This window comes from Oncorhynchus mykiss, chromosome 8 (assembly GCF_057628025.1).
Source record: "Oncorhynchus mykiss isolate SJ-2025 chromosome 8, ASM5762802v1, whole genome shotgun sequence".
Classification (NCBI taxonomy): Eukaryota; Metazoa; Chordata; class Actinopteri; order Salmoniformes; family Salmonidae; genus Oncorhynchus; species Oncorhynchus mykiss.
The window spans coordinates 625,001-650,636 of record NC_143029.1 but is presented as its reverse complement, the minus strand read 5'-3'; the positions used below and the strand labels follow the sequence as shown (position 1 = coordinate 650,636).

General features: G+C 42.7%; 1 protein-coding gene across 9 annotated transcripts in view; it reads right to left on the bottom strand.

Annotated features, from left to right (window-relative positions):
• LOC110531067 (DNA (cytosine-5)-methyltransferase 3A) overlaps positions 1-25,636 on the bottom strand; it is a 90,842-nt gene that overhangs the window by 54,036 nt on the left and 11,170 nt on the right. For 5 of the 9 annotated variants that reach the window (XM_036984551.2, XM_090242406.1, XM_036984554.2 and 2 more), the window contains 3 exons: positions 13,163-13,276; positions 1,333-1,539; positions 864-1,022 (listed from right to left, as the gene is read on the bottom strand). In XM_036984551.2, the coding sequence (XP_036840446.1) occupies positions 864-1,022; positions 1,333-1,539; positions 13,163-13,276 (480 nt within the window). Of the gene's footprint in view, positions 1-863; positions 1,023-1,332; positions 1,540-12,870; positions 12,988-13,162; positions 13,277-25,636 lie in introns of all 9 variants that reach the window. The other 4 variants (XM_090242407.1, XM_036984548.2, XM_036984549.2 and 1 more) reach the window with 1 other exon arrangement.

The window sequence follows — 25,636 nt, the reverse complement described above, 5'->3', positions numbered from 1 at the left end:
CAGTATTATAACACCCCTGGAGAGAGAGATGGGTGTTTACAGTATTATAACACCCCTGGAGAGAGAGATGGGTGTTTACAGTATTATAACACCCCTGGAGAGAGAGATGGGTGTTTACAGTATTATAACACCCCTGGAGAGAGAGATGGGTGTTTACAGTATTATAACACCCCTGGAGAGAGAGATGGATGTTTACAGTATTATAACACACCTGGAGAGAGAGATGGATGTTTACAGTATTATAACAATCCTGGAGAGAGAGATGGGTGTTTACAGTATTATAACACCCCTGGAGAGAGAGATGGATGTTTACAGTATTATAACACCCCTGGAGAGAGAGATGGGTGTTGTCTTGTAACACTCTTCTTTTCTTCCTGGGGGATTCTAATTGAAGGTTCTATGGAAGGTTATGAGGGCTCTGAGTGAGGGTTAAAAAAAATGGAAAGTTCTGAAGGTTCAAAATAATTGAAAGTTCTGAGGGTTCCAAATAATTAAAAGTTCTGAGGGTTCTAAATAATTGAATGTTCTGTAGGTTCTAGGTGAAAGTTCTAACTGAAGCTGTCTGAGGGTTCTAACAAGGCATAATGCTATGCTAGGCTATCGATAAACTTACACAAATGCTTGTCTAGCTTTGGCTGTAAAGCATATTTTGAAAATCTGAGATGACAGGGTGATTAACAAAAGGCTAAGCTGGGTTCCAATATATTTCATTTGTGATTTTCATGAATAGGAATATTTTCTAGGGATATTTATGTCTGTTGCGTTATGCTAATTAGTGTCAGGCGATGATTACGCTCCCGGATCCGGGATGGGGAGTCACAAGAATAAGGGTTCCACTTGTGTTTCTGATTGTTCTAACTCACCACAGAGAACTTCCCGTCTCCGAACCACATGACCCAGCGTGTTCCCTCTGCTGCACGGCTCCTCCCACTCATCACCCAGGAGACGATGCGCCCAGGCCACCAGGAGAACCCACGCAGCTTCCCGAACACCAGACAGCCCAAACCAAACCCCCTACCATCCTATTATAAACACATGGTATACATTATAACACCAGACAGACCAAACCTCCTACCATCCTATTATAAACACATGGTATACATTATAACACCAGACAGACCAAACCCTCTACCATCCTATTATAAACACATGGTATACATTATAACACCAGACAGACCAAACCCTCTACCATCCTATTATAAACACATGGTATACATTATAACACCAGACAGACCAAACCTCCTACCATCCTAGGTCGTCATTGTAAATAAGAATTTGTTCTTAAGTGACTTGCCTAGTTAAATAAAGGTTACATTTTTTTTATACAATTACCTTGTACTCTGAATCTCTGGGTGTGGCCCGGTGGCCCCTGGCAACAGGCTCTGGCGTCATGGCGATGGTGGGAGAGGCGGGGTCAGTGTGTTGCTGGGGTGTGGGAGTGGCTAAACTGGCTGCTGGCTCCTCCTCCTTCTGAAACTCTGGCTCTGATAGGTTCTCCATCACGCTCATCACATCCTCTTGGTGGGCCCGCATTTCAGCCTGAAGAACACACATTATGAAAGGCATAAACACCAAGTATACACTGTGTATAAAACATTAAGGAAACTCTTTCCTAGACACAGACTGACCATGTGAAAGCTATGATCCCTGATTGATGTCACCAGTTAAATCCACTTCAATCAGTGTAGATGAAAGGGAGGAGACAGGTTAAAGAAGGATTTTGAAGCCATGAGTCATTTAAGACATGGATTGTGTATGTGTGCCATTCAGAGGATGAATAGGCAAGACAAGTGCCTTTGAACAGGGTATGGTAGGTGCCAGGCACACTGGTTTGAGTGTGTTAAGAATTGCAACGCTGCTGGGTTTTTCTCGCTCAACAGTTTCCTGTGTGTATCAAGAATGGCCCACCACCCAAAGGACATCCAGCCAACTTGACACAACTGTGGGAATTATTGAAGTCAAAATGGCCAGCATCCCTGTGGAATGCTTTTGACACCTTGTAGAGTCCATGCCCCAAACAATTGAGACTGTTCTGACCAACTTTCCAAAACTATCGTTTGTTAACAAGAAATTTGTGGAGTGGTTGAAAAACAAGTTTTAATGACTCCAACCTAAGTGTATGTAAACTTCTGACTTCAACTGTATCAAAGAATTTGCGAGGGCACTAGAACAAGTCTGCAGCACCCGGCCTCACCCTACTAGAATCTGAAGTCAAATGGCTACTGTTTGCTGAACATCTGGTGCTTCTGTCAACAACCAAGGAGGGCCTACAGCAGCTCCTAGATCTTCTCCACAGAATCTGCCAGACCTGGGCCCTGGCATTAAATCTCACTAAGACAAAAAATAATGGCGTTCCAAAAAAGGTCCAGTTGCCAGGACCACAAATACAAATTCCATCTGGACACCGTTACCCTAGAGCACACAGAAAACTATAGATACCTTGGCCTAAACATCAGCGCCACAGGTAACTTACACAAATCTGTGAATGATCTGAGAGACAAAAAATTATACAAAATATATACAAAATATACAACTGATAGGATTGATAAAGCATGGGCATGGGCTACAGGCCTAATGAGTTTTTCTCCAAAAGGATACAATTTAGAAACTTTAATTTTCTCGCAAGGACTTATATACAGGATACTAACTCAAGATCAAAACCTTTATTCCAAATCACAAGTCCATACCTAAAACCTTGATTTTGGACAAAATTACCTGAATGGACTATTACTACCAAGGATTATCAAGAAGAAAAAAAACTTCCAACAAACCAAAAAATGCAGTATAAACACAGCGGAACCTGGAAATACCATCCAGCACAAAACTGAGTGAGTAATGTTCAGTCTAAACTTACTTTTGAACACAAAAATGTAACCTTTTGGGATATAGGGCAGCATTTTCACTTTTGGATGAATAGCGTGCCCAGGGTGAACTGCCTCCTACTCTGTCCAAGATGCTAATATATGCATATTATTATTAGTATTGGATAGAAAACACTCTGAAGTTTCTAAAACTGTTTGAATGATGTCTGAGCATAACATAACTCATATGGCAGGCGAAAACCTGAGAAAAATTCAACCAGGAAGTGGGACATCTGAGGTTTGTAGTTTTTCAAAGCTTGGCTTACCGAATACACATTGAGATATGGATGAGGTTGCACTTCCTAGGGCTTCCACTAGATGTCAACCATCTTTTGAAACTTGAATGAGGATTCTACTATAAAGGAGGGGCTCATGAGACCTCTTTGAGTCAGTGGTCTGGCAGAGAGCCTTGGTCTCATGACGTGCGCTCCCGACAGAGTTACCTCTCATTCCAGCGCTTTTTCTGAAGGCAAAGGAAAATTATTGAAGTTTTATGTTAAAAACATCCTAACGATTGATTCCATACATCGTTTGACATGTTTCTAAAGGACTGTAACGGAACTTTTCGAGTTTTTGTCTGGAGGAAGTGCCTGCGCCTCATGAAGATGCATTACTGGGATGAACACGCTAACAACAAGTGACTATTTGGACATAAATGATGGAACTTTATGGAAAAAATCAGACCTGGGCCCTGTCGAACTGGGATTCCTGGGAGTGCCTTCTGATGAAAATCATCAAAGGTAAGTGAATATTTATGGTGTTGTTTCTAACTTTGTTGATTCCAAAATGGCGGATATTCCTCTGGCTGTTTTGGGCTCCGAGCGCCGTTCTCAGATTATGCTTTTTCCGTAAATGTAAAAAAAAAATCTGACACAGCGGTTGCATTAAGGAGAAGTCAATCTTTAATTCTGTGAATAACAGTTGTATCTTTTATCAATGTTTATTATGAGTATTTCTGCAAAATCACCGGATGTTTTGGAATCAAAACATTACTGCATGTAAGGCGCCAATGTAAACTGAGATTTTTGGATTTAAATATGCACATTATCGAACACAACATACATGTATTGTGTAACATGATGTCATATGAGTGTCCTCTGATGAAGATCATCAAAGGTTAGTGATTAATTTTATATTTATTTCTGCTTTTTGTGACTCCTATCTTTGGCTGGAAAAATGGCTGTGTTTTTTCGACTTGGCTGTGATCTAACATAATCATATGTTGTGCTTTAGCTGTAAAGCATTTTTGAAATCGGACACGATGGGTAGATTAACAAGATGTTTATCTTTCATTTGCTGTATTGGACTTGTTAATGTGTGAAAGTTCCATATTTCTAAAAAATATTTTGGAATTTCGCGTGCTGCCTTTTCAGGGGAATGTTGTCGAAAGGTTAAAGACAATTATCTCTAGCTAATTTTCTTATACAAAGCCTATAAATAAGGATACGAAGCTACCAAGCTGCTAGGAAAGAAACTGACTGAAATTAGCATTGAAGTGTGAAGTGAGAGGTGTGAAAACTCTTGAGCCTAACAATGGCAGGAGAGTTTCACAGCCCCCCCCCCCCCCAAATGCAGAGGCTTTTGAAGCTCCCTCCATCTGTGCAGAGGTCATTACAATACAGTACCCCATCTCTATTTTTAGCTGATATGCAACCAGGATACTTCAGTTGTAAATTACCTCTATAAGAAACAATATTGTTGCTTAGATCACATTAGAAGATATCCTCCTCAGAATCTCCAAAATAGAAAAGCCTCAGGACAACTTTGCATGGATGTCATATTTTACCTTTATAAAGGACCATTCGCCAAAACTGAAAAGATATAGTTAGCTAACAACCTCCTTTTTAAAGTGGAAAAGATGGTGGACAGAGACTTGCTAGCTACGTTAGCTAGCTAGCTGGGATTTTCTATAAGGAATCTGCCTCCCACAAAAAGCTTCTCTCAAGTGGGTGTGACACCTAATCCTGCTGCCGACTGCACTGCTGCTTGGATTCCACCTGGCGATCTCCGTCTGCCCTGACCTGTCTCCCCCTGTCTGGTACAGATACTCCCCCCTCTCTCCCGAGCTTTGCTCCAGCACACTAGCGCTGTTGGGGTGAGTGACTCTGAACTTACAAGTCGTTAAAAATTTTCTCTGGTGCTTTATGCTATTTGCCTCCTGCTTTGTTGATGATGATCTTGCTTTTTTACCCAACCGTAGGACAGACTGTTTGTTCCCACACTCGGGACTCTGACTCTCTATTGGTTACACAGACTCTTGGCCTCCCATCCTATTCTAACTACCTCTCGCCAGCTTTGTATTCATGTTATCTGATGAAATTGCTGTACAATATGATCTTAATGCCATCTAATGCAGAGTCAAATATTATAAATCAACACTGCAGAGCTCTCCCTGTCCTCTGCCGTGCCCTGATTGTATTACTGCTGATTATATCTGGAAATGTGCATGTACACTCTGGCCCATCTACTGTTGGTAGCCCCAATTCTGACTTGTGCTCTGATATCGGTTTCACTGATTTCTGCTCTCGTAAAATCCTGGGTTTTCTGTCGGAGAAAAGTCGGAGTCAGAGGCCGAACCTTCTCTTGTCTCTACTCCTCCCGTTATGGGGTCTGAGACGCCGAAGCTTCCCACCATTAGCTCTGACAAATTGAAAACTCTAGTCATTGGCGACTCCATTACCCGCAGTATTAGACTTAAAACGAATCATCCACTGTTTACCAGGGGGCAGGGCTACCGACGTTAAGGCTAATCTGAAGATGGTGCTGGCTAATGCTAAAACTGGCGAGTGTAGAGAGTATAGAGATATTGTTATCCACGTCGGCACCAACGGTGTTAGGATGAAACAGTCAGAGATCATCAAGCGCAACATAGCTTCAGCGTGTAAATCAGCTAGAAAGATGTGTCGGTATCGAGTAATTGTCTCTGGCCCCCTTCCCAGTTAGGGGGAGTGATGAGCTCTACAGCAGAGTCTCACAACTCAATCGCTCCCAAAAGATAGAATTTGTAGATAGTTGGCCCTCTTTCTGGGACTCACCCACAAACAGGATCAAGCCTGACCTGCTGAGGAGTGACGGACTCCATCCTAGCTGGAGGGGTGCTCTTATCTTATCTACCAACATAGACAGGGCTCTAACTCCTCTAACAGGGTGCAGGCCAGGCAGCAGGCTGTTAGCCAGCCTGCCAGCATAGTGGAGTCTGCCACTAGCACAGTCAGTGTAGTCAGCTCAGCTATCCCCATTGAGACCGTGTCTGTGCCTCGACCTAGGTTGGGCAAAACTAAACATGGCGGTGTTCGCCTTAGCAATCTCACTAGGATAAAGACCTCCTCCATTCCTGTCATTATTGAAAGAGATCATGATACCTCACATCTCAAAATAGGGCTATAATGTTAGATCCCTTACTTCAAAGGCAATTATAGTCAATTAACTAATCACTGATCATAATCTTGATGTGATTGGCCTGACTGAAACATGGCTTAAGCCTGATGAATTTACTGTGTTAAATGAGGCCTCACCTCCTGGCTACACTAGTGACCATATCCCCCGTGCATCCCGCAAAGGCGGAGGTGTTGCTAACATTTATGATAGCAAATTTCAATTTACAAAAAAAAAAATGACGTTTTCGTCTTTTGAGCTTCTAGTCATGAAATCTATGCAGCCTACTCAATCACTTTTTATAGCTACTGTTTACAGGCCTCCTGGGCCATATACAGCGTTCCTCACTGAGTTCCCTGAATTCCTATCGGACCTTGTAGTCATAGCAGATAATATTCTAATATTTGGTGACTTTATTATACACATGTAAAAGTCCACAGACCAACTCCAAAAGGCTTTCGGAGCCATCATTGACTCAGTGGGTTTTGTCCAACAAGTATCTGGACCCACTCACTGTCACAGTCATACTCTGCACCTAGTTTTGTCCCATGGAATAAATGTTGTGGATCTTACTGTTTTTCCTCATAATCCTGGACTATCGGACCACCATTTTATTACGTTTGCAATTGCAACAAATAATCTGCTCAAACCCCAACCAAGGAACATCAGAAGTCGTGCTATAAATTCACAGACAACACAAAGATTCCTTGATGTCCTTCCAGACTCCCTCTGCCTACCGAAGGACGTCAGAGGACATAAATCAGTAAACCACCTAACTGAGGAACTCAATTTCACCTTGCGCAATACCCTAGATGCATTTGCACCCCTAAAAACATTTCTCATAAGAAACTAGCTCCTTGGTATACAGAAAATAATAAACGGCTCTCTATCCACCGGATGTGTACCAAACTCACTAAAAATGGCAGTAATAAAGCCTCTCTTGAAAAAGCCAAACCTTGACCCAGAAAATATAAAAAAACTATCGGCCTATATCGAATCTTCCATTCCTCTCAAAAATTTTAGAAAAGGCTGTTGCGAGGCAACTCACTGCCTTCCTGAAGACAAACAATGTATACGAAATGATTACGTCTGGTTTTAGACCCCATCATAGCACTGAGACTGCACTTGTGAAGGTGGTAAATGACCTTTTAATGGCATCAGACTGAGGCTCTGCATCTGTCCTTCTGCTCCTAGACCTTAGTGCTGCTTTTGATACCATCGATCACCACATTCTTTTGGAGAGATTGGAAACCCAAATTGGTCTACACGGACAAGTTCTGGCCTGGTTTAGATATAAAGATATCAGTTTGTCTCTGTGAATGGTTTGTCCTCTGACAAGTCAACTGTAAATTTCGGTGTTCCTCAAGGTTCCGTTTTAGGACCACTATTGTTTTCACTATATAGTTTACCTCTTGGGGATGTCATTCGAAAACATAATGTTTACTTTCACTGCTATGCGGATGACACACAGCTGTACATTTCAATGAAACATGGTGAAGCCCCAAAATTGCCCTCGCTTGAAGCCTGTGTTTCATACATAAGGAAATGGATGGCTGCAAACTTTCTACTTTTAAACTCAGACAAAACAGAGATGCTTGTTCTAGGTCCCAAGAAACAAAGAGATATTCTGTTGAATCTGATAATTAATCTTACAGGTTGGTTGTACAGTCGTCTCAATTAAAACTGTGAAGGACCTCGGCGTTATTCTGGACCCTGATCTCTCTTTTGACAAATATATCAAGACTGTTTCAAGGACAGCTTTTTTCCATCTAAGTATCATTGCAAAAATCAGAAACTTTCTGTCCAAAAATGATGCAGAAAAATGTATCCATGCTTTTGTCACTTCTAGGTTAGACTACTGCAATGCTCTACTTTCTGGCTACCCGGATAAAGCACTAAATAAACTTCAGTTAGTGCTAAATACGGCTGCTAGAATCCTGACTAGAACCAAAAAATGTGATCATATTACTCCAGTGCTAGCCTCCCTACACTGGCTTCCTGTCAAGGCAAGGGCTGATTTCAAGGATTTACTGCTAACCTACAAAGCATTACATGGGCTTGCTCCTACTTATCTCTCTGATTTGGTCCTGCCGTACATACCTACATGTACGCTACAGTCACAAGACGCAGGCCTTCTAATTATCCCTAGAATTTCTAAGCAAACAGCTGGAGGCAGGGCTTTCTCCTATAGAGCTCCATTTTTATGGAATGGACTGCCTACCCATGTGAGAGATGCAAACTTTTGTGCCGTGGCGGAGATCTTTGTGGGCTATCATCGGCCTTGTCTCAGGATGGTAAGTTGGTGGTTGAAGATATCCCTCTAGTGGTGTGGGGGCTGTGCTTTGGCAAAGTGGGTGGGGTTATATCCTTCCTGTTTGGCCCTGTCCGGGGGTATCATCGGATGGGGCCACAGTGTCTCCTGACCCCTCCTCTCAGCCTCCAGTATTTATGCTGCAGTAGTTTATGTGTCGGGGGGCTAGGGTCAGTTTGTTATATCTGGAGTACTTCTCCTGTCCTATCCAGTGTCCTGTGTGAATTTAAGTATGCTCTCTCTAATTCTCTCTTTCTCTCTCTCGGAGGACCTGAGCCCTAGGACCATGCCTCAGGACTACCTGGCATGATGACTCCTTGCTGTCCCCAGTCCACCTGGCCGTGCTGCTGCTCCAGTTTCAACTGTGATTATTATTATTTGATTATTAGCCAGAAGAGGACTTTTTTATTTTTTTTTATTTTTTTATTTCACCTTTATTTAACCAGGTAGGCCAGTTGAGAACAAGTTCTCATTTACAACTGCAACCTGGCCAAGATAAATCATACCAGTGTGAACAGACAACAACACAGAGTTACACATGGAGTAAACAATAAAAAAGTGTCTGTGAGAGCCAGAAATCTTGCTTGTTTGTAGGTGACCAAATACTTATTTTCCACCATAATTTGCAAATAAATTCATTAAAAATCCTACAATGTGATTTTCTGGAATTTTTTTCTCATTTTGTCTGTCATAGTTGAAGTGTACCTATGATGAAAATTACAGGCCTTTCTCATCTTTTGAAGTGGGAGAACTTGCACAATTGGTGGCTGACTAAATACTTTTTTGCCCCACTGTAAATACGGCGCTGAGTTTTTAGGGTGTGCTTGTTTTGTTTTGAGATTCCAGTGTTCAAGACCGTTTGTTTATTGTGCAGAATATCTGATTGTCTCCTGTAATTCCACAGGCTCTGGCCATCTGGCCAAAATAACTCTCAGCTGAAGAGAATATCTGATTGTCTCCTGTAATTCCACAGGCTCTGGCCATCTGGCCAAAATAACTCTCAGCAGAAGAGAAGCAGCGATTTGCGAGGGCAACTTAAGATATGATGGCCAATGTGGAGACAGACCCAGAGGACCCCGATGTCTTTTTAATAACCTCCCCACCCTGGATCTTCCCTGGGTTTGAGGAGCTGATAACGTCAGCAGACCGGAGGAGAAGGGCCAATGGGGAGAAAAAGCACCGTCAGAACGAAAACCGGAGAAACAGTCCACAGCAGCCCTTCCGAGAGCATCCGATTGTGCAACAGACCAAAGACAATCACCTGCACATTAGAGACTATTTTCAGTGACTCTTCACACCTACTTGCACCAACTCCCACTCGCTCACCTTACATACAGTATACACACACAGAGAACATTACCCTCTTGCTTCTCTTTATTGGTATATTTTATAGAAATGTCTTGATATTGTGTAATTTTTTATAAATGTATTGCACTGTTGAGGAGAGCTTGGATTTTTTGGTTGTTTGGTTTGTTATTTCATTATTTTTTGGTGGAAGGTTTGGGATTTTACTAATGTATACCATTTCTATCTTCTTATTTAAAGCAGAGATTTTGTATTTTATAATTTGTTGACTTTTGAACACCTTTTGGTCGGGGGGCAATAAAGTGCAGTTGTATTTTTTTTGCTGTGAGAATGAAGGGAGGGTGGCTGTGAGAATGAAGGGAGGGTGGCTGTGAGAATGAAGGGAGGGTGGCTGTGAGAATGAAGGGAGGGTGGCTGTGAGAATGAAGGGAGGGTGGCTGTGAGAATGAAGGGAGGGTGGCTGTGAGAATGAAGGGAAGGTGGCTGTGAGAATGAAGGGAGGGTGGCTGTGAGAATGAAGGGAGGGTGGCTGTGAGAATGAAGGGAGGGTGGCTGTGAGAATGAAGGGAGGGTGGCTGTGAGAATGAAGGTAGGGTGGCTGTGAGAATGAAGTGAAGGTGGCTGTGAGAATGAAGGGAAGGTGGCTGTGAGAATGAAGGGAGGGTGGCTTTGAGAATGAAGGGAGGGTGGCTGTGAGAATGAAGGGAGGGTGGCTGTGAGAATGAAGGGAGGGTGGCTGTGAGAATGAAGGGAGGGTGGCTGTGAGAATGAAGGGAAGGTGGCTGTGAGAATGAAGGGAAGGTGGCTGTGAGAATGAAGGGAGGGTGGCTGTGAGAATGAAGGGAGGGTGGCTGTGAGAATGAAGGGAGGGGAACTCCACCCCCCCCCCCCCCACCCCCCCATTCAGCTGAAAAGTTGGCGCAGGGAATTCAAACATATTCTTTAGAAATATTTAACTTTCACACATTAACAAGTCCAATACCTCAAATGAAAGATAAACATCTTGTTCATCTACCCATCATGTCTGATTTTTAAAATGTTTTACAGCGAAAACACAACATATTAGACCACCACCAAATCAAAGGGAGAACCCAGCCATTTTTTCCAGCCAAAGATAGAGTCACAAAAGCAGGATTAGAGATAAAATGAATCACTAACCTTTTGAAAATCTTCATCAGATGACACTCATATGACATGTTACACAATACATTTATGTTTTGTTCGATAATATGCATATTTATATCCACAAATCTCGGTTTACATTGACACCATGTTCAGAACTGCCTCCAAAATATCCGGAGGAATTATAGAAAGCTACGCCAGATAACAGAAATACTCATCATAAACATTGACTAAAGATACATGTTCTACATATAATTAAATATACACTAGTTCTTAATGCAACCGCTGTGTCAGATTTTTAAAAACGTTACGAAAAAAGCCTAACATTGCAATAATCTGAGACAGCACTCAGACGTAAAAGTATTTCTCCGCCATGTTGGAGTCAACAGAAATACGAAATTACAACATAAATATTCCCTTAACCTTTGATGATCTTTCATCAGAATACAGTGCAAGGAGTCCTAGTTCCACAATAAATCGTTGTTTTGTTCCATAATGTCCAATACTAGTGTCCAACTAGCTGCATTTACTATCACTTTCAGCTCACGTGCCCAAAAACTGACTGCTGGTCCAGAACAACTCACACGAAAACTTCAAAAATATGCATTCCAGGTCGAATGAACTGGTCAAACTAAGTAGAGAATCAATCTTCAGGGTGTTATTTTCATATATATCCAATAACGTTCCAACCGGATCATACGTTTTCAGCTGCAGCCAAATGGAACGATGGTGGCACCCACAGAGAAATGCGCCACAGGAAAATGGCATTCTGTCGGGACACTGACTATTTCCCCTCCCATTCGGTCAAAGTTCCCAGCAAATGCTCCATTCCACTTTCTATTGAATGAGGACATCTAGTGGAAGGCGTAGGAAGTGCTACCAGATCCATATCTTGTTGGGAAAGGAAGGGGCGATGACGTCAAAGTTGACCCACATTCAGAATTTCACTTCTTGTTTGGAAGATTGCCTGACCTATGAGTTCTGTTATACTCACAGACATAATTCTAACAGTTTTATAAACTTCAGAGTGTTTTCTATCCAATAGTAATAATAATATATTAGCAATCTAGGACAGAGTAGGATGCAGTTCACTATGGGCACGCAATTCATCCAAAGTGAAAATACTGCCCCCTATCCTCAACCAGTTTTAAAACATTAAACAATGAATTTAAAGTACACTTTTAATAAGTGTATTGACTTAAGATATAATAGAAAATCCATCTGGTATTTGAAGTATGTTATGTGAATTTTTGGGATATTTAAGTATACTGTAATATATAAAAAATACATATATTTTTTTTTTGCTGCCTAACAAAGTCACACACACACACATACACCACCCCACCTCCCCTTCCCCAAAACGTGTGTAAATATTGGATTATAAATTGTGCCTTCCTGCATTATACTTATGCTAAAATCTTCATTATATTCTACTGCCATTTACAACGATGTATACAGTACAACTAATACAACTTGGAAATTCATACTGATCAGAATAACAACATGTTTCACTTACACACCAGACATCAGAGCTCAGAAACTCTCTCTCTCTATCTCTCTGTCTGTAATTGGTCAGTAGTGAGGTGTGTGATTTACACAGACAACTATTTGACTGAACATATGTTCTAATGAAACGCACACACAAACTCTCCCTCCCCTGTCTGTGCAGTTTGAGCAGGTAGTTAATATATTGGGTTGTGAATGAGACGGCTGTATTGTAGAGGACTGAGACCACAGCTGGCTGCAATACTACACCACTGTATCTGGAACTAGTTAACCTCACATACACACACGTAAGTACTCTCAATCCCTTCCTCTCTCCCTCCTCTCCCTCTCTCTCTCCCTCCTCTTCCTCTTTCTCTCCCTCTATCTCTCCCTCCTCCCTCTCTCTCCTACCTCTCTACTCCAGCAGTTGATCCACTTGTCTCTCTGTCTCCTGCTGATGTAAAAAGGATCTCCAGCCTGAAAGGTCTCTCTGGGAACCGGCCTTCTGCGCAGCCTGCTGCCTTCCCCCTGCACACACACACACGCATGTTAGCTACTTTTGTCTGTCTGTCTGTCTGTCTGTCTGTCTGTCTGCCTGCCTGCCTGCCTGCCTGCCTGTCTGTTTGCCTGTTTGCCTGTCTGTCTTTGCTGAATGACCATCTTATTGTTATTGTTATTCAGGCACGCTAAGTGGAGTCCTTGCCTCCATGTTGGGGTCCTTCGGCTCCAGAGGCTCCATTTTCCGCCTGCCACGTTTTCTGCGAGGGGAGGGGTCAACTTCCTCTGGGGGTGTGGGGGGTGCCATCTCACACGAGTCCTGGAGAGAGAGAGAGAGAGACACAGAGGTTGAAAAATAAAGACTGAACTTTAACCAATGACCACTAACAAATAACAGGGTTTTAATAATCAGGTGAGTGCTTCTGTGAGTGTGAGAGTTTTAACACCAGACTGAGACTGCCTCATATTAACAACAGCTATTTAACAACAGCTGTTAACAACAGTGTTCAATGAGGCTAGATGATATTAGCACTACAACAGTGTTCAATGAGGATAGATGCTATTAGCGCTTCAACAGTGTTCAATGAGGCTGGATGCTATTAGTGTTACAACAGTGTTCAATCAATCAAGCTAGCTGCTATTAGCACTACAACAGTGTTCAAGGAGGCTAGATGCTACTAGCGTTACAAGTGTTCAATCAAGCTAGCTGCTATTAGCACTACAACAGTGTTCAAGGAGGCTAGATGCTACTAGAGTTACAAGTGTTCAATCAAGCTAGCTGCTATTAGCGATACAACAGTATTCAATGAAGCTAGCTGCTATTAGCATTACCTGTTCAATGAAGCTAAATTATATTAGTGTTACAACAGTGTTCAATGTAGCCAGTTGCTATTAGGATTACAATAGTGTGCAATGAAACTAGCTGCTGTTAGCGTTTCTACAGTGTTCAATTAAGCTAGCTGCTATTAGTGTTAGAACTGAGTTCAATTAAACCTATTGCTATTACCATTAGGCTACTGTGTTAGTACAAAACAGTTTCTAATGAAGCTAACCATGTAATGCTAAAATAGCATGGTGTGTTTAATAAAGCAAGCCATTCATAAAATCACGACCAAGTTAAACAAGGTGCTAATATTATGCTAGGCTGCTAACAGGCTAGCTGGGTTTAACGATCCTATCAGCTAATCAGATCACTGTGTTAAAACAATAGTATCTAACATGTGACAAATACAATTTGATTTGATAACTAGCATACTGAAACAACACTGTATTTAATGATGCTAGAAGCAAAAATATATGGCTGCTCTAACAGTCTAGCAGTTTTTATAGGTGTCGCTAACAAGCAAGCAGGTTAGTTTATAGGCGTGTCGCTAGCAGGCTAACGGGATAGAAGGCTAACAGGCTTCCAGGCTAACAGGCTAAGTTTATAGGTGTGTCGTTAATAAGGAGTCTGTGAGTCCGGAGCTCAAAGGCTACACTAATGAGCTCTCAGAGACTCACAGACCATAATGAACAGGTGAGAAGCTCCATAAAACACATTAAACAGTGGAGACCATGTGCCCCTGGAAACACACACACACACACACACACACACACACACACACACACACACACACACACACACACACACACACACACACACACACACACACACACACACACACACTATCTTTCTCCATTCTCATCTCACACACTGGTAGTGGTACACATTGCAGCAAGAAACCTCATGTAAGCTTCCAGAAATATTGCCTATTCTTTAGCTCAGTAGGCTAACATGGTCTTAGGCAGGTGTATGCCATCTGTAAATATGAATACAATTGTTAAATTACGAGTCTAGATGGTTTAGCCATGGAGAAGGCAGCAACCTTCCCGCTAGCCATAACTGGCTGAGATAATGAGTAGGCTGGACATGCCGATAGATGAGTTCGGATTGGTCTGCCATGTAGCAGGCTTCTGTCTATAATATGAGCTGGTCAGTATGTGTAGGTAATCCTTTCTAACGCAGATATTTTTGAAAGACCTCACAAAGTAGAACTTCATAAGTGTTGCTCTCCACTACCTGCCGGCGCCGACAGAGATGGCCGCCTCGCTTCGCGTTCCTAGGAAACTATGCAGTGTTTTGTTTTTTTACGTGTTATTTCTTACATTAGTACCCCAGGTCATCTTAGGTTTCATTACATACAGTCGAGAAGAACTACTGAATATAAGATCAGCGTCAACTCACCATCAGTACGACCAAGAATATGTTTTTCGCGACGCGGATCCTGTGTTCTGCCTTTCACCCAGGACAACGGAATGGATCCCATGCAGCGACCCAAAAAAACGACTCCGAAAAAGAGGGAAACGAGGCGGCCTTCTGGTCAGACTCCGGAGACGGGCACATCGTGCACCACTCCCTAGCATTCTTCTCGCCAATGTCCAGTCTCTTGACAACAAGGTTGATGAAATCCGAGCAAGGGTAGCATTCCAGAGGGACATCAGAGACTGTAACGTTCTTTGCTTCACGGAAACATGGCTCACTGGAGAGACGCTATCGGAGGCGGTGCAGCCAGCGGGTTTCTCCACGCATCGCGCCGACAGAAACAAACATATTTCTGGTAAGAAGAGGGGCGGGGGCGTATGCCTTATGGCTAACGAGACATGGTGTGATGAAAGAAACATACAGGAACTCAAATCCTTCTGTTCACCTATTTAGAATTCCTCACAATCAAATGTAGACCGCATTATCTACCAAGAGAATTCTCTTCGATTATAATCACAGCCGTAAATATCCCCCCCCCCCAAGCAGACACACCGATGGCTCTGAACAAACTTTATTTGACTCTTTGCAAACTGGAATCCATTTATCCGGAGGCTGCATTCATTGTAGCTGGGGATTTTAACAAGGCTAATCTGAAAACAAGACTCCCTAAATTTTATCAGCATATCGATTGCGCAACCAGGGGTGGAAAAACCTTGGATCATTGTTACTCTAACTTCCGCGACGCATATAAGGCCCTGCCCCGCCCTCCTTTCGGAAAAGCTGACCACGACTCCATTTTGTTGATCCCTGCCTACAGACAGAAACTAAAACAAGAGGCTCCCACGCTGAGGTCTGTCCAACGCTGGTCCGACCAAGCTGACTCCACACTCCAAGACTGCTTCCATCGCGTGGACTGGGACATGTTTCGTATTGCGTCAGATAACAATATTGACAAATACGCTGATTCGGTGTGCGAGTTCATTAGAACGTGCGTTGAAGATGTCGTTCCCATAGCAACGATTAAAATATTCCCTAACCAGAAACCGTGGATTGATGGCAGCATTCACGTGAAACTGAAAGCGCGAACCACTGCTTTTAATCAGGGCAAGGTGACTGGTAACATGACCGAATACAAACAGTGCAGCTATTCCCTCCGCAAGGCTATCAAACAAGCTAAGCGTCAGTACAGAGACAAAGTAGAATCTCAATTCAACGGCTCAGACACAAGAGGCATGTGGCAGGGTCTACAGTCAATCACGGACTACAAGATGAAATCCAGCCCAGTCAGAGACCAGGATGTCCTGCTTCCAGGCAGACTAAATAACTTTTTTGCCCGCTTTGAGGACAATACAGTGCCACTGACACGGCCTGCAACGAAAACATGCGGACTCTCCTTCACTGCAGCCGAGGTGAGTAAGACATTTAAACGTGTTAACCCTCGCAAGGCTGCAGGCCCAGACGGCATCCCCAGCCGCGCCCTCAGAGCATGCGCAGACCAGCTGGCCGGTGTGTTTACGGACATATTCAATCAATCCCTATACCAGTCTGCTGTTCCCACATGCTTCAAGAGGGCCACCATTGTTCCTGTTCCCAAGAAAGCTAAGGTAACTGAGCTAAACGACTACCGCCCCGTAGCACTCACTTCCGTCATCATGAAGTGCTTTGAGAGACTAGTCAAGGACCATATCACCTCCACCCTACCCGACAACCTAGACCCACTCCAATTTGCTTACCGCCCAAATAGGTCCACAGACGATGCAATCTCAACCACACTGAACACTGCCCTAACCCATCTGGACAAGAGGAATACCTATGTGAGAATGCTGTTCATCGACTACAGCTCGGCATTCAACACCATAGTACCCTCCAAGCTCGTCATCAAGCTCGAGACCCTGGGTCTCGACCCCGCCCTGTGCAACTGGGTACTGGACTTCCTGACGGGCCGCCCCCAGGTGGTGAGGGTAGGCAACAACATCTTCACCCCGCTGATCCTCAACACTGGGGCCCCACAAGGGTGCATTCTGAGCCCTCTCCTGTACTCCCTGTTCACCCGCGACTGCGTGGCCACGCACGCCTCCAACTCAATCATCAAGTTTGCGGACGACACAACAGTGGTAGGCTTGATTACCAACAACGACGAGACGGCCTACAGGGAGGAGGTGAGGGCCCTCGGAGTGTGGTGTCAGGAAAATAACCTCACAGTCAACGTCAACAAAACTAAGGAGATGATTGTGGACTTCAGGAAACAGCAGAGGGAACACCCCCCTATCCACATCGATGGAACAGTAGTGGAGAGGGTAGCAAGTTTTAAGTTCCTCTGCATACACATCACAGACAAACTGAATTGGTCCACTCACACAGACAGCATCGTGAGGAAGGCAGAGCAGCGCCTCTTCAACCTCAGGAGGCTGAAGAAATTAGGTTTGTCACCAAAAGCACTCACAAACTTCTACAGATGCACAATCGAGAGCATCCTGGCGGGCTGTATCACCGCCTGGTACGGCAACTGCTCCGCCCACAACCGTAAGGCTCTCCAGAGGGTAGTGACGTCTGCACAACGCATCACCGGGGGCAAACTACCTGCCCTCCAGGACACCTACACCACCCGATGTTACAGCAAGGCCATAAAGATCATCAAGGACATCAACCACCCGAGCCACTGCCTGTTCACCCCGCTATCATCCAGAAGGCGAGGTCAGTACAGGTGCATCAAAGCTGGGACCGAGAGACTGAAAAACAGCTTCTATCTCAAGGCCATCAGACTGTTAAACAGCCACCACTAACATTGAGTGGCTGCTGCCAACACACTGACACTGACACTGACTCAACTCCAGCCACTTTAATAATGGGAATTGATGGGAAATGATGTAAATATATCACTAGCCACTTTAAACAATGCTACCTTATATAATGTTACTTACCCTACATTATTAATCTCATATGCATGCGTATATACTGTACTCTATATCATCGACTGCATCCTTATGTAATACATGTATCACTAGCCACTTTAACTATGCCACTTTGTTTACATACTCACCTCATGTATATACTGTACTCGATACCATCTACTGTATCCTGCCTATGCTGCTCTGTACCATCACTCATTCATATATCCTTATGTACATATTATTTATCCCCTTACACTGTGTATAAGACAGTAGTTTTGGTATTGTTAGTTAGATTACTTGTTGGTTATTACTGCATTGTCGGAACTAGAAGCACAAGCATTTCGCTACACTCGCATTAACATCTGCTAACCATGTGTATGTGACAAATAAAATTTGATTTGATTTGATTTGATGATTTGACCGAGTTTTGAAATCAGTGGAATTAGAGTATGATAGCTAAGGAGATGGAGAAAATTCTGGCATTTGATTTGCAAATATGCAGACAGAGTTGAAAAAAGATCACACGGAAGGCTGTGGTATAAAACACCTGTCCGGATTACATCTTCAAACTAAGGGCAACCATGGCCTCCGTGAGAGAGAGAGGGAGAGTCCATCCATGTATACGTGTAAGAGTGTCTAGCAAGCTACAGTCTCAGTTATTACACGCTTCTAATTTTGTCACAAAGTAGTTTTAATTTCAAGTTAAAGTGTACTGTTCACTAGCTAGCTAACGTTAGCTGGTTGGTTAGCTAGCTAACATTACGTGTATGATCTGTGTAGTAATATTATTTGTATCTCAGAGCCATTTGCATTGCTGGTTATATCCTAATGTTAGCTATCTAACATTGAACATGGTTGGTTACCTACCTGCAGATTCATGCAGGGTAGTAATGTTACGAGTTGGGATTATAGTTCATTGTTTAGCTAGCTACATGTCTAAACAAAAGACTACTATTTCAATAGAATGTTTATGATGTCACTGCTCATATGACATGTTACACAATACATTTATGTTTTGTTCGATAATATGCATATTTATATCCACAAATCTCGGTTTACATTGACACCATGTTCAGAACTGCCTCCAAAATATCCAGAGGAATTATAGAAAGCTACGCCAGATAACAGAAATACTCATGATAAACTTTGACTAAAGATACATGTTCTACATATAATTAAAGATACACTGGTTCTTAATGCAACCGCTGTGTCAGATTTTTTTTTAAACGTGACGGAAAAAGCCTACCATGCAATAATCTGAGACGCCGCTCAGAAATAAATATATTTCTCCGCCATGTTGGAGTCAACAGAAATACGAAATTACAACATAAATATTCCCTTACCGTTGATGATCTTTCATCAGAATGCAGTGCAAGGAGTCCTAGTTCCACAATAAATTGTTGTTTTGTTCCATAATGTCCAATACTAGTGTCCAAGTAGCTGCATTTGCTACCACTTTCAGCTCACGTGCCCAAAAACTGACTGCTGGTCCAGGACAACTCAAACGAAAACTTAAAAAAGATATATTCCAGGTCGAATAAACTGGTCAAACTAAGTAGAAAATCAATCTTCAGGGTGTTATTTTCATATATATCCAATAACGTTCCAACCGGATCATACGTTTTCAGCTGCAGCCAAATGGAACGATGGTGGCACCCACAGAGAAATGCGCCACAGGAAAATGGCATTCTGTCGGGACACTGACTATTTCCCCTCCCATTCGGTCAAAGTTCCCAGCAAATGCTCCATTCCACTTTCTATTGAATGAGGACATCTAGTGGAAGGCGTAGGAAGTGCTACCAGATCCATATCTTGTTGGGAAAGGAGGGGGCGATGACGTCAAAGTTGACCCACATTCAGAATTTCACTTCTTGTTTGGAAGATTGCCTGACCTATGAGTTCTGTTATACTCACAGACATAATTCTAACAGTTTTAGAAACTTCAGAGTGTTTTATATGCATATATTAGCAATCTAAGACAGAGTAGGATGCAGTTCACTATGGGCACGCAATTCATCCAAAGTGAAAATACTGCCCCCTATCCTCAACAAGTTTTAAATTTATCTTCATACTCGTAGTATAAACCAGCCTTTAATCTTGAACTCTTTGGTTGTTTAGTACACAGCCTCACATGTGAATCCTTAAAGAGATGGGTGGGGCTAAAGCTTAAAAAACCCTGGATGTTCTGCTAGACAGGTAACTCTTTATCCACAATATAGCAGGGGGTGTACAGCCATAACATGTGTTTTGTTGCTGGCATGGCATCCCTAAACTTTCTAATCTTGTCAATGAAAAAATCATTAAAGTAATTGGCAATATCAGTTGGTTTTGTGATGAATGAGCCATCTGATTCAACGAATGAGTTTGCCTTTTCCCCCCAAAATGTTATTGAAGGTGCTCCAAAGCTTTTTACTGTCATTCTTTATGTAATTTATCTTTGTTTCATAGTGTAGTTTCTTTTTATTCAGTTTAGTCACATGATTTTTCAATTTGCAATACGTTTGCCAATCAGTTGTGCAGCCAGACTTATTTGCCTTTCTTATCCCTCTCAACCATAAAATGATTAAATTCCTCATCAATCCACGGCGATTTATCCATTTTCACTTTCTTAATGGGTACATGCTTATTAGTAACTGGAATAAGCAATTTCATTAATGTGTCAAGTGCAGAGTCTGTTTGCTCCTTTTTACACACCACGCACCAACACATATTCTTTACATCAACAACAATAACTACAAAACTTCTTGTATGACCTCTTATACACAATATTAGGCCTTTGTTCAGAGGAGACTGTGTGAATCAGGCCTTCATGGTCGAATTTCTGCAAAGAAACCACTACTGAAGGATACCAATAATAAGAGGAGACTTGCTCGGGCCAAGAAAGATGAGAAATAGACATTAGACCGGTGGAAATCTGTCTGATGAGTCCAAATTTGAGATTTTTTGTTCCAACCGCCGTGTCTTTGTGAGACGAAAAGTATGTGAACGGATGATCTCCGCATGTGTGGTTCCACCGTGAAGCATGGAGGATGAGGTGTGATGGTTTGGGGCTGCTTTGCTGGTGACACTGTCAGTGATTTATTTAGAATTCAAGGCACACTTAACCTGCATGGCTACCACAGCATTCTGTAGTGACACACATCTGTTTTGTGCTTAGTGGGACAATGACCCAACACACCACCAGGCAGGAAACAAGTGCTCAGCATATGTGGGAACTCCTTCAAGACTGTTGGAAAAGCATTCCAGGTGAAGCTGGTTGAGAGAATGCCAAGAGTGTGCAAAGCCATCATCAAGGCAAAAAGAGGCTACTTTGAAGAATCTCAAATGTAAAATATATTTTGATTTGTTTAACACTTTTTTGTTTACTACATGATTCCATATGTGTTATTTCATTGTTTTGATGTCTTCACTATTATTATTACTCTACAATGTAGAAAATATTAAAACTAAAGAAAATCCTTTGAATGAGTAGTTGTGTTCAAACTTTTGACTGGTAGGGGATACTGTATGTGGAATGGTACTGTATGTTCCTAACACAGGAGATCATTTATTTTATTTTTATTTATTTCACCTTTATTTAACCAGGTAGGCAAGTTGAGAACAGGTTCTCATTTACAATTGCGACCTGGCCAAGATAAAGCAAAGCAGTTCGACACATACAACGACACAGAGTTACACATGGAGTAAAACAGACATACAGTCAATAGTACAGTATAAACAAGTCTATATGCGATCTGAGCAAATGAGGTGAGATAAGGGAGGTAAAGGCAAAAAAGGCCATGGTGGCAAAGTAAATACAATATAGCAAGTAAAACACTGGAATGGTAGATTTGCAATGGAAGAATGTGCAAAGTAGAAATACAAATAATGGGGTGCAAAGGAGTAAAATAAATAAATAAAATAAATACAGTAGGGAAAGAGGTAGTTGTTTGGGATAAAATTATAGGTGGGCTATGTACAGGTGCAGTAATATGTGAGCTGCTCTGACAGTTGGTGCTTAAAGCTAGTGAGGGAGATAAGTGTTTCCAGTTTCAGAGATTTTTGTTGTTCGTTCCAGTCATTGGCAGCAGAGAACTGGAAGGAGAGGCGACCAAAGAAAGAATTGGTTTTGGGGGTGACTAGAGAGATATACCTGCTAGAGCGTGTGCTACAGGTGGGAGATGCTATGGTGACCAGCGAGCTGAGATAAGGGGGGACTTTACCTAGCAGGGTCTTGTAGATGACATGGAGCCAGTGGGTTTGGCGACGAGTATGAAGCGGGGGCCAGCCAACGAGAGCGTACAGGTCGCAATGGTGGGTAGTATATGGGGCTTTGGTGACAAAACGGATTGCACTGTGATAGACTGCATCCAATTTGTTGAGTAGGGTATTGGAGGCTATTTTGTAAATGACATCGCCAAAGTCGAGGATTGGTAGGATGGTCAGTTTTACAAGGGTATGTTTGGCAGCATGAGTGAAGGATGCTTTGTTGCGAAATAGGAAGCCAATTCTAGATTTAACTTTGGATTGGAGATGTTTGATATGGGTCTGGAAGGAGAGTTTACAGTCTAACCAGGCACCTAAGTATTTGTAGTTGTCCACGTATTCTAAGTCAGAGCCGTCCAGAGTAGTGATGTGTTAGGAAATTATGATTAATATGACTGAACAAATCATTTTAAATGGAACTGTAAGTAAACTTATACTCTGTTATATTATGTTTAATAGGCAATATGAGTTCATAAGAAGAAATTGTGTGACAGGAGAAAGGAGTAATAAAATGTTAATGAACACCATTCCAACTGGGCAAATGGGTTGTGGACTGTGTAAACACATAAGGTCGTTAGCCTATGGTTGACCCAACCTGAAACTTAGCTCTGGGGTTTTTAGATTAGGCAGTGAGTGCATTCCTAGGGTTTCTGTTAATTAAAACTGTCAGTTCAGTGGTGATCGATAATGTTGAGGGGTCAAAGGTTATCTGGGAGTGTGTTAGTAAGTTAGAATGAACTTTTCACCTTACTTTGTCCTGGTCGACAGGAGGGGGTTCGGTTAAGGCAGTGAAATTACGTCATGATCTGTATTTAAACTGATGCATGTGTTTGAGTGGTAGCGCGCTCCGAGAATAAATTCTATTACCTATTATTTAAAGACTGGTCTGCGTCTATTTTATGCAAACAAGAAATCTTACAAATTCTCATAAAATAGATGAAGGGCTTTCAATTGATGAAAGCACATTGGCTTAATTAAATTATACTAACATGATGTTGGACAGGCGGGTAGGTGCAGGTAGCGATCGGTTGAAGAGCATGCATTTAGTTTTACTTGTATTTAAGAGCAATTGGAGGCCACGGAAGAAGAGTTGTATGGCATTGAAGCTTGCCTGGAGGGTTGTTAACACAGTGTCCAAAGAAGGGCCAGAAGTATACAGAATGGTGTCGTCTGCGTAGAGGTGGATCAGAGACTCACCAGCAGCAAGAGCGACCTCATTGATGTATACAGTCAAGAGAGTCGGTCCAAGAATTGAACCCTGTGGCACCCCCATAGAGACTGCCAGAGGTCCGGACAGCAGACCCTCCGATTTGACACACTGAGCTCTATCAGAGAAGTAGTTGGTGAACCAGGCGAGGCAATCATTTGAGAAACCAAGGCTGTCGAGTCTGCCGATGAGGATGTGGTAACTGACAGAGTCGAAAGCCTTGGCCAGGACAATGAATACGGCTGCACAGTATTGTTTCTTATCAATGGCGGTTAAGAAATAGTTTAGGACCTTGAGCGTGGCTGAGGTGCACCCATGACCAGCTCTGAAACCAGATTGCATAGCAGAGAAGGTATGGTGGGATTCAAAATGGTCCATAATCTGTTTGTTGACTTGGCATTCGAAGACCTTAAAAAGGCAGGGTAGGATAGATATAGGTCTGTAGCAGTTTGGGTCTAGAGTGTCTCCCCTTTTGAAGAGGGGGATGACTGCAGCTGCTTTCCAATCTTTGGGAATCTCAGACAACACGAAAGAGAGGTTGAACAGGCTAGTAATAGGGGTGGCAACAATTTCGGCAGATCATTTTTGAAAGAAAGGGTCCAGATTGTCTAGCCCGGCTGATTTGTAGGGGTCCAGATTTTGCAGCTCTTTCAGAACATCAGCTGACTGGATTTGGTAGAAGGAGAAATGGGGAAGGCTTGGGCGAGTTGCTGTTGGGGGTGCAGTGCTGTTGACCGGGGTAGGGGTAGCCAGGTGGAAAGCATGGCCAGCTGTAGAAAAATGCTTATTGAAATTCTCAATTATAGTGGATTTATCGGTGGTGACAGTGTTTCCTATCTTCAGTGCAGTGGGCAGGTGGGAGGAGGTGTTCTTATTCTCCATGGACTTTACAGTGTCCCAGAACTTTTTGAGTTTGTGTTGCAGGAAGAAAATGTCTGTTAGAAAAAGCTAGCCTTGGCTTTTCTAACTGCCTGTGTATATTGGTTTCTAGCTTCCCTGAAAAGTTGCATATCACGAGGGCTGTTCGATGCTAATGCAGAACGCCATTGGATGTTTTTGTGTTGGTTAAGGGCAGTCAGATCTGGAGAGAACCAAGAGCAATATCTGTTCCTGGTTCTAAATTTTTTGAATGGGGCATGCTTATTTAAGATGGTGAGGAAGGCTTTCTTTTTTAAATAACCAGGCATCCTCTACCGACGGGATGAGATCAATATCCTTCCAGGATACCCCGGCCAGGTCGATTAGAAAGGCCTGCTTGCTGAAGTTTTTCAGGAAGCGTTTGACAGTGATGAGTGGAAGTCGTTTGACCGCTGACCCATTACGGATGCAGGCAATGAGGCAGTGATCGCTGAGATCTTGGTTGAAAACAGCAGAGGTGTATTTAGAGGGCAAGTTGGTTAGGATGATATCTATGAGGGTGCCCGTGTTTACAGCTTTGGGGTGGTACCTGGTAGGTTCATTGATAATTTGTGTGAGATTGAGGGCATCAAGCTTAGATTGTAGGATGGCTGGGGTGTTAAGCATGTTCCAGTTTAGATCGCCTAGCAGCACGAGCTCTGAAGATAGATGGGGGGCAATCAGTTCACATATGGTGTCCAGAGCACAGCTGGGGGCAGAGAGTGGTCTATAGCAGGAGGCAACGCAGAGAGACTTGTTTTTAGAGAGGTGGATTTTTAAAAGTAGAAGTTCAAATTGTTTGGGTACAGATCTGGATAGTAGGACAGAACTCTGCAGGCTATCTTTGCAGTAGATTGCAACACCGGCCCCTTTTCCGTTCTATCTTGTCTGAAAATGTTGTAGTAAGGGATGAAAATGTCAGAATTTTTGGCAGAATCTGCTAAAGCAGTGAATAAAACAAATTTAGGGAGGAGTCTTCTAATGTTAACATGCATGAAACAAAGGCTATTACGGTTACAGAAGTTATCAAAAGAGAGCGCCTGGGAAATAAGAGTGGAGCTAGGCACTGGATGTGAATACAGTGGAGGTAAACCTAGGTATTGAGTGATGATGAGAGAGATATTGTCTCTAGAAACATCATTGAAACCAGGAGATGTCATCGCATGTGTGGGTGGTGGAACTAATAGGTTGGATAAA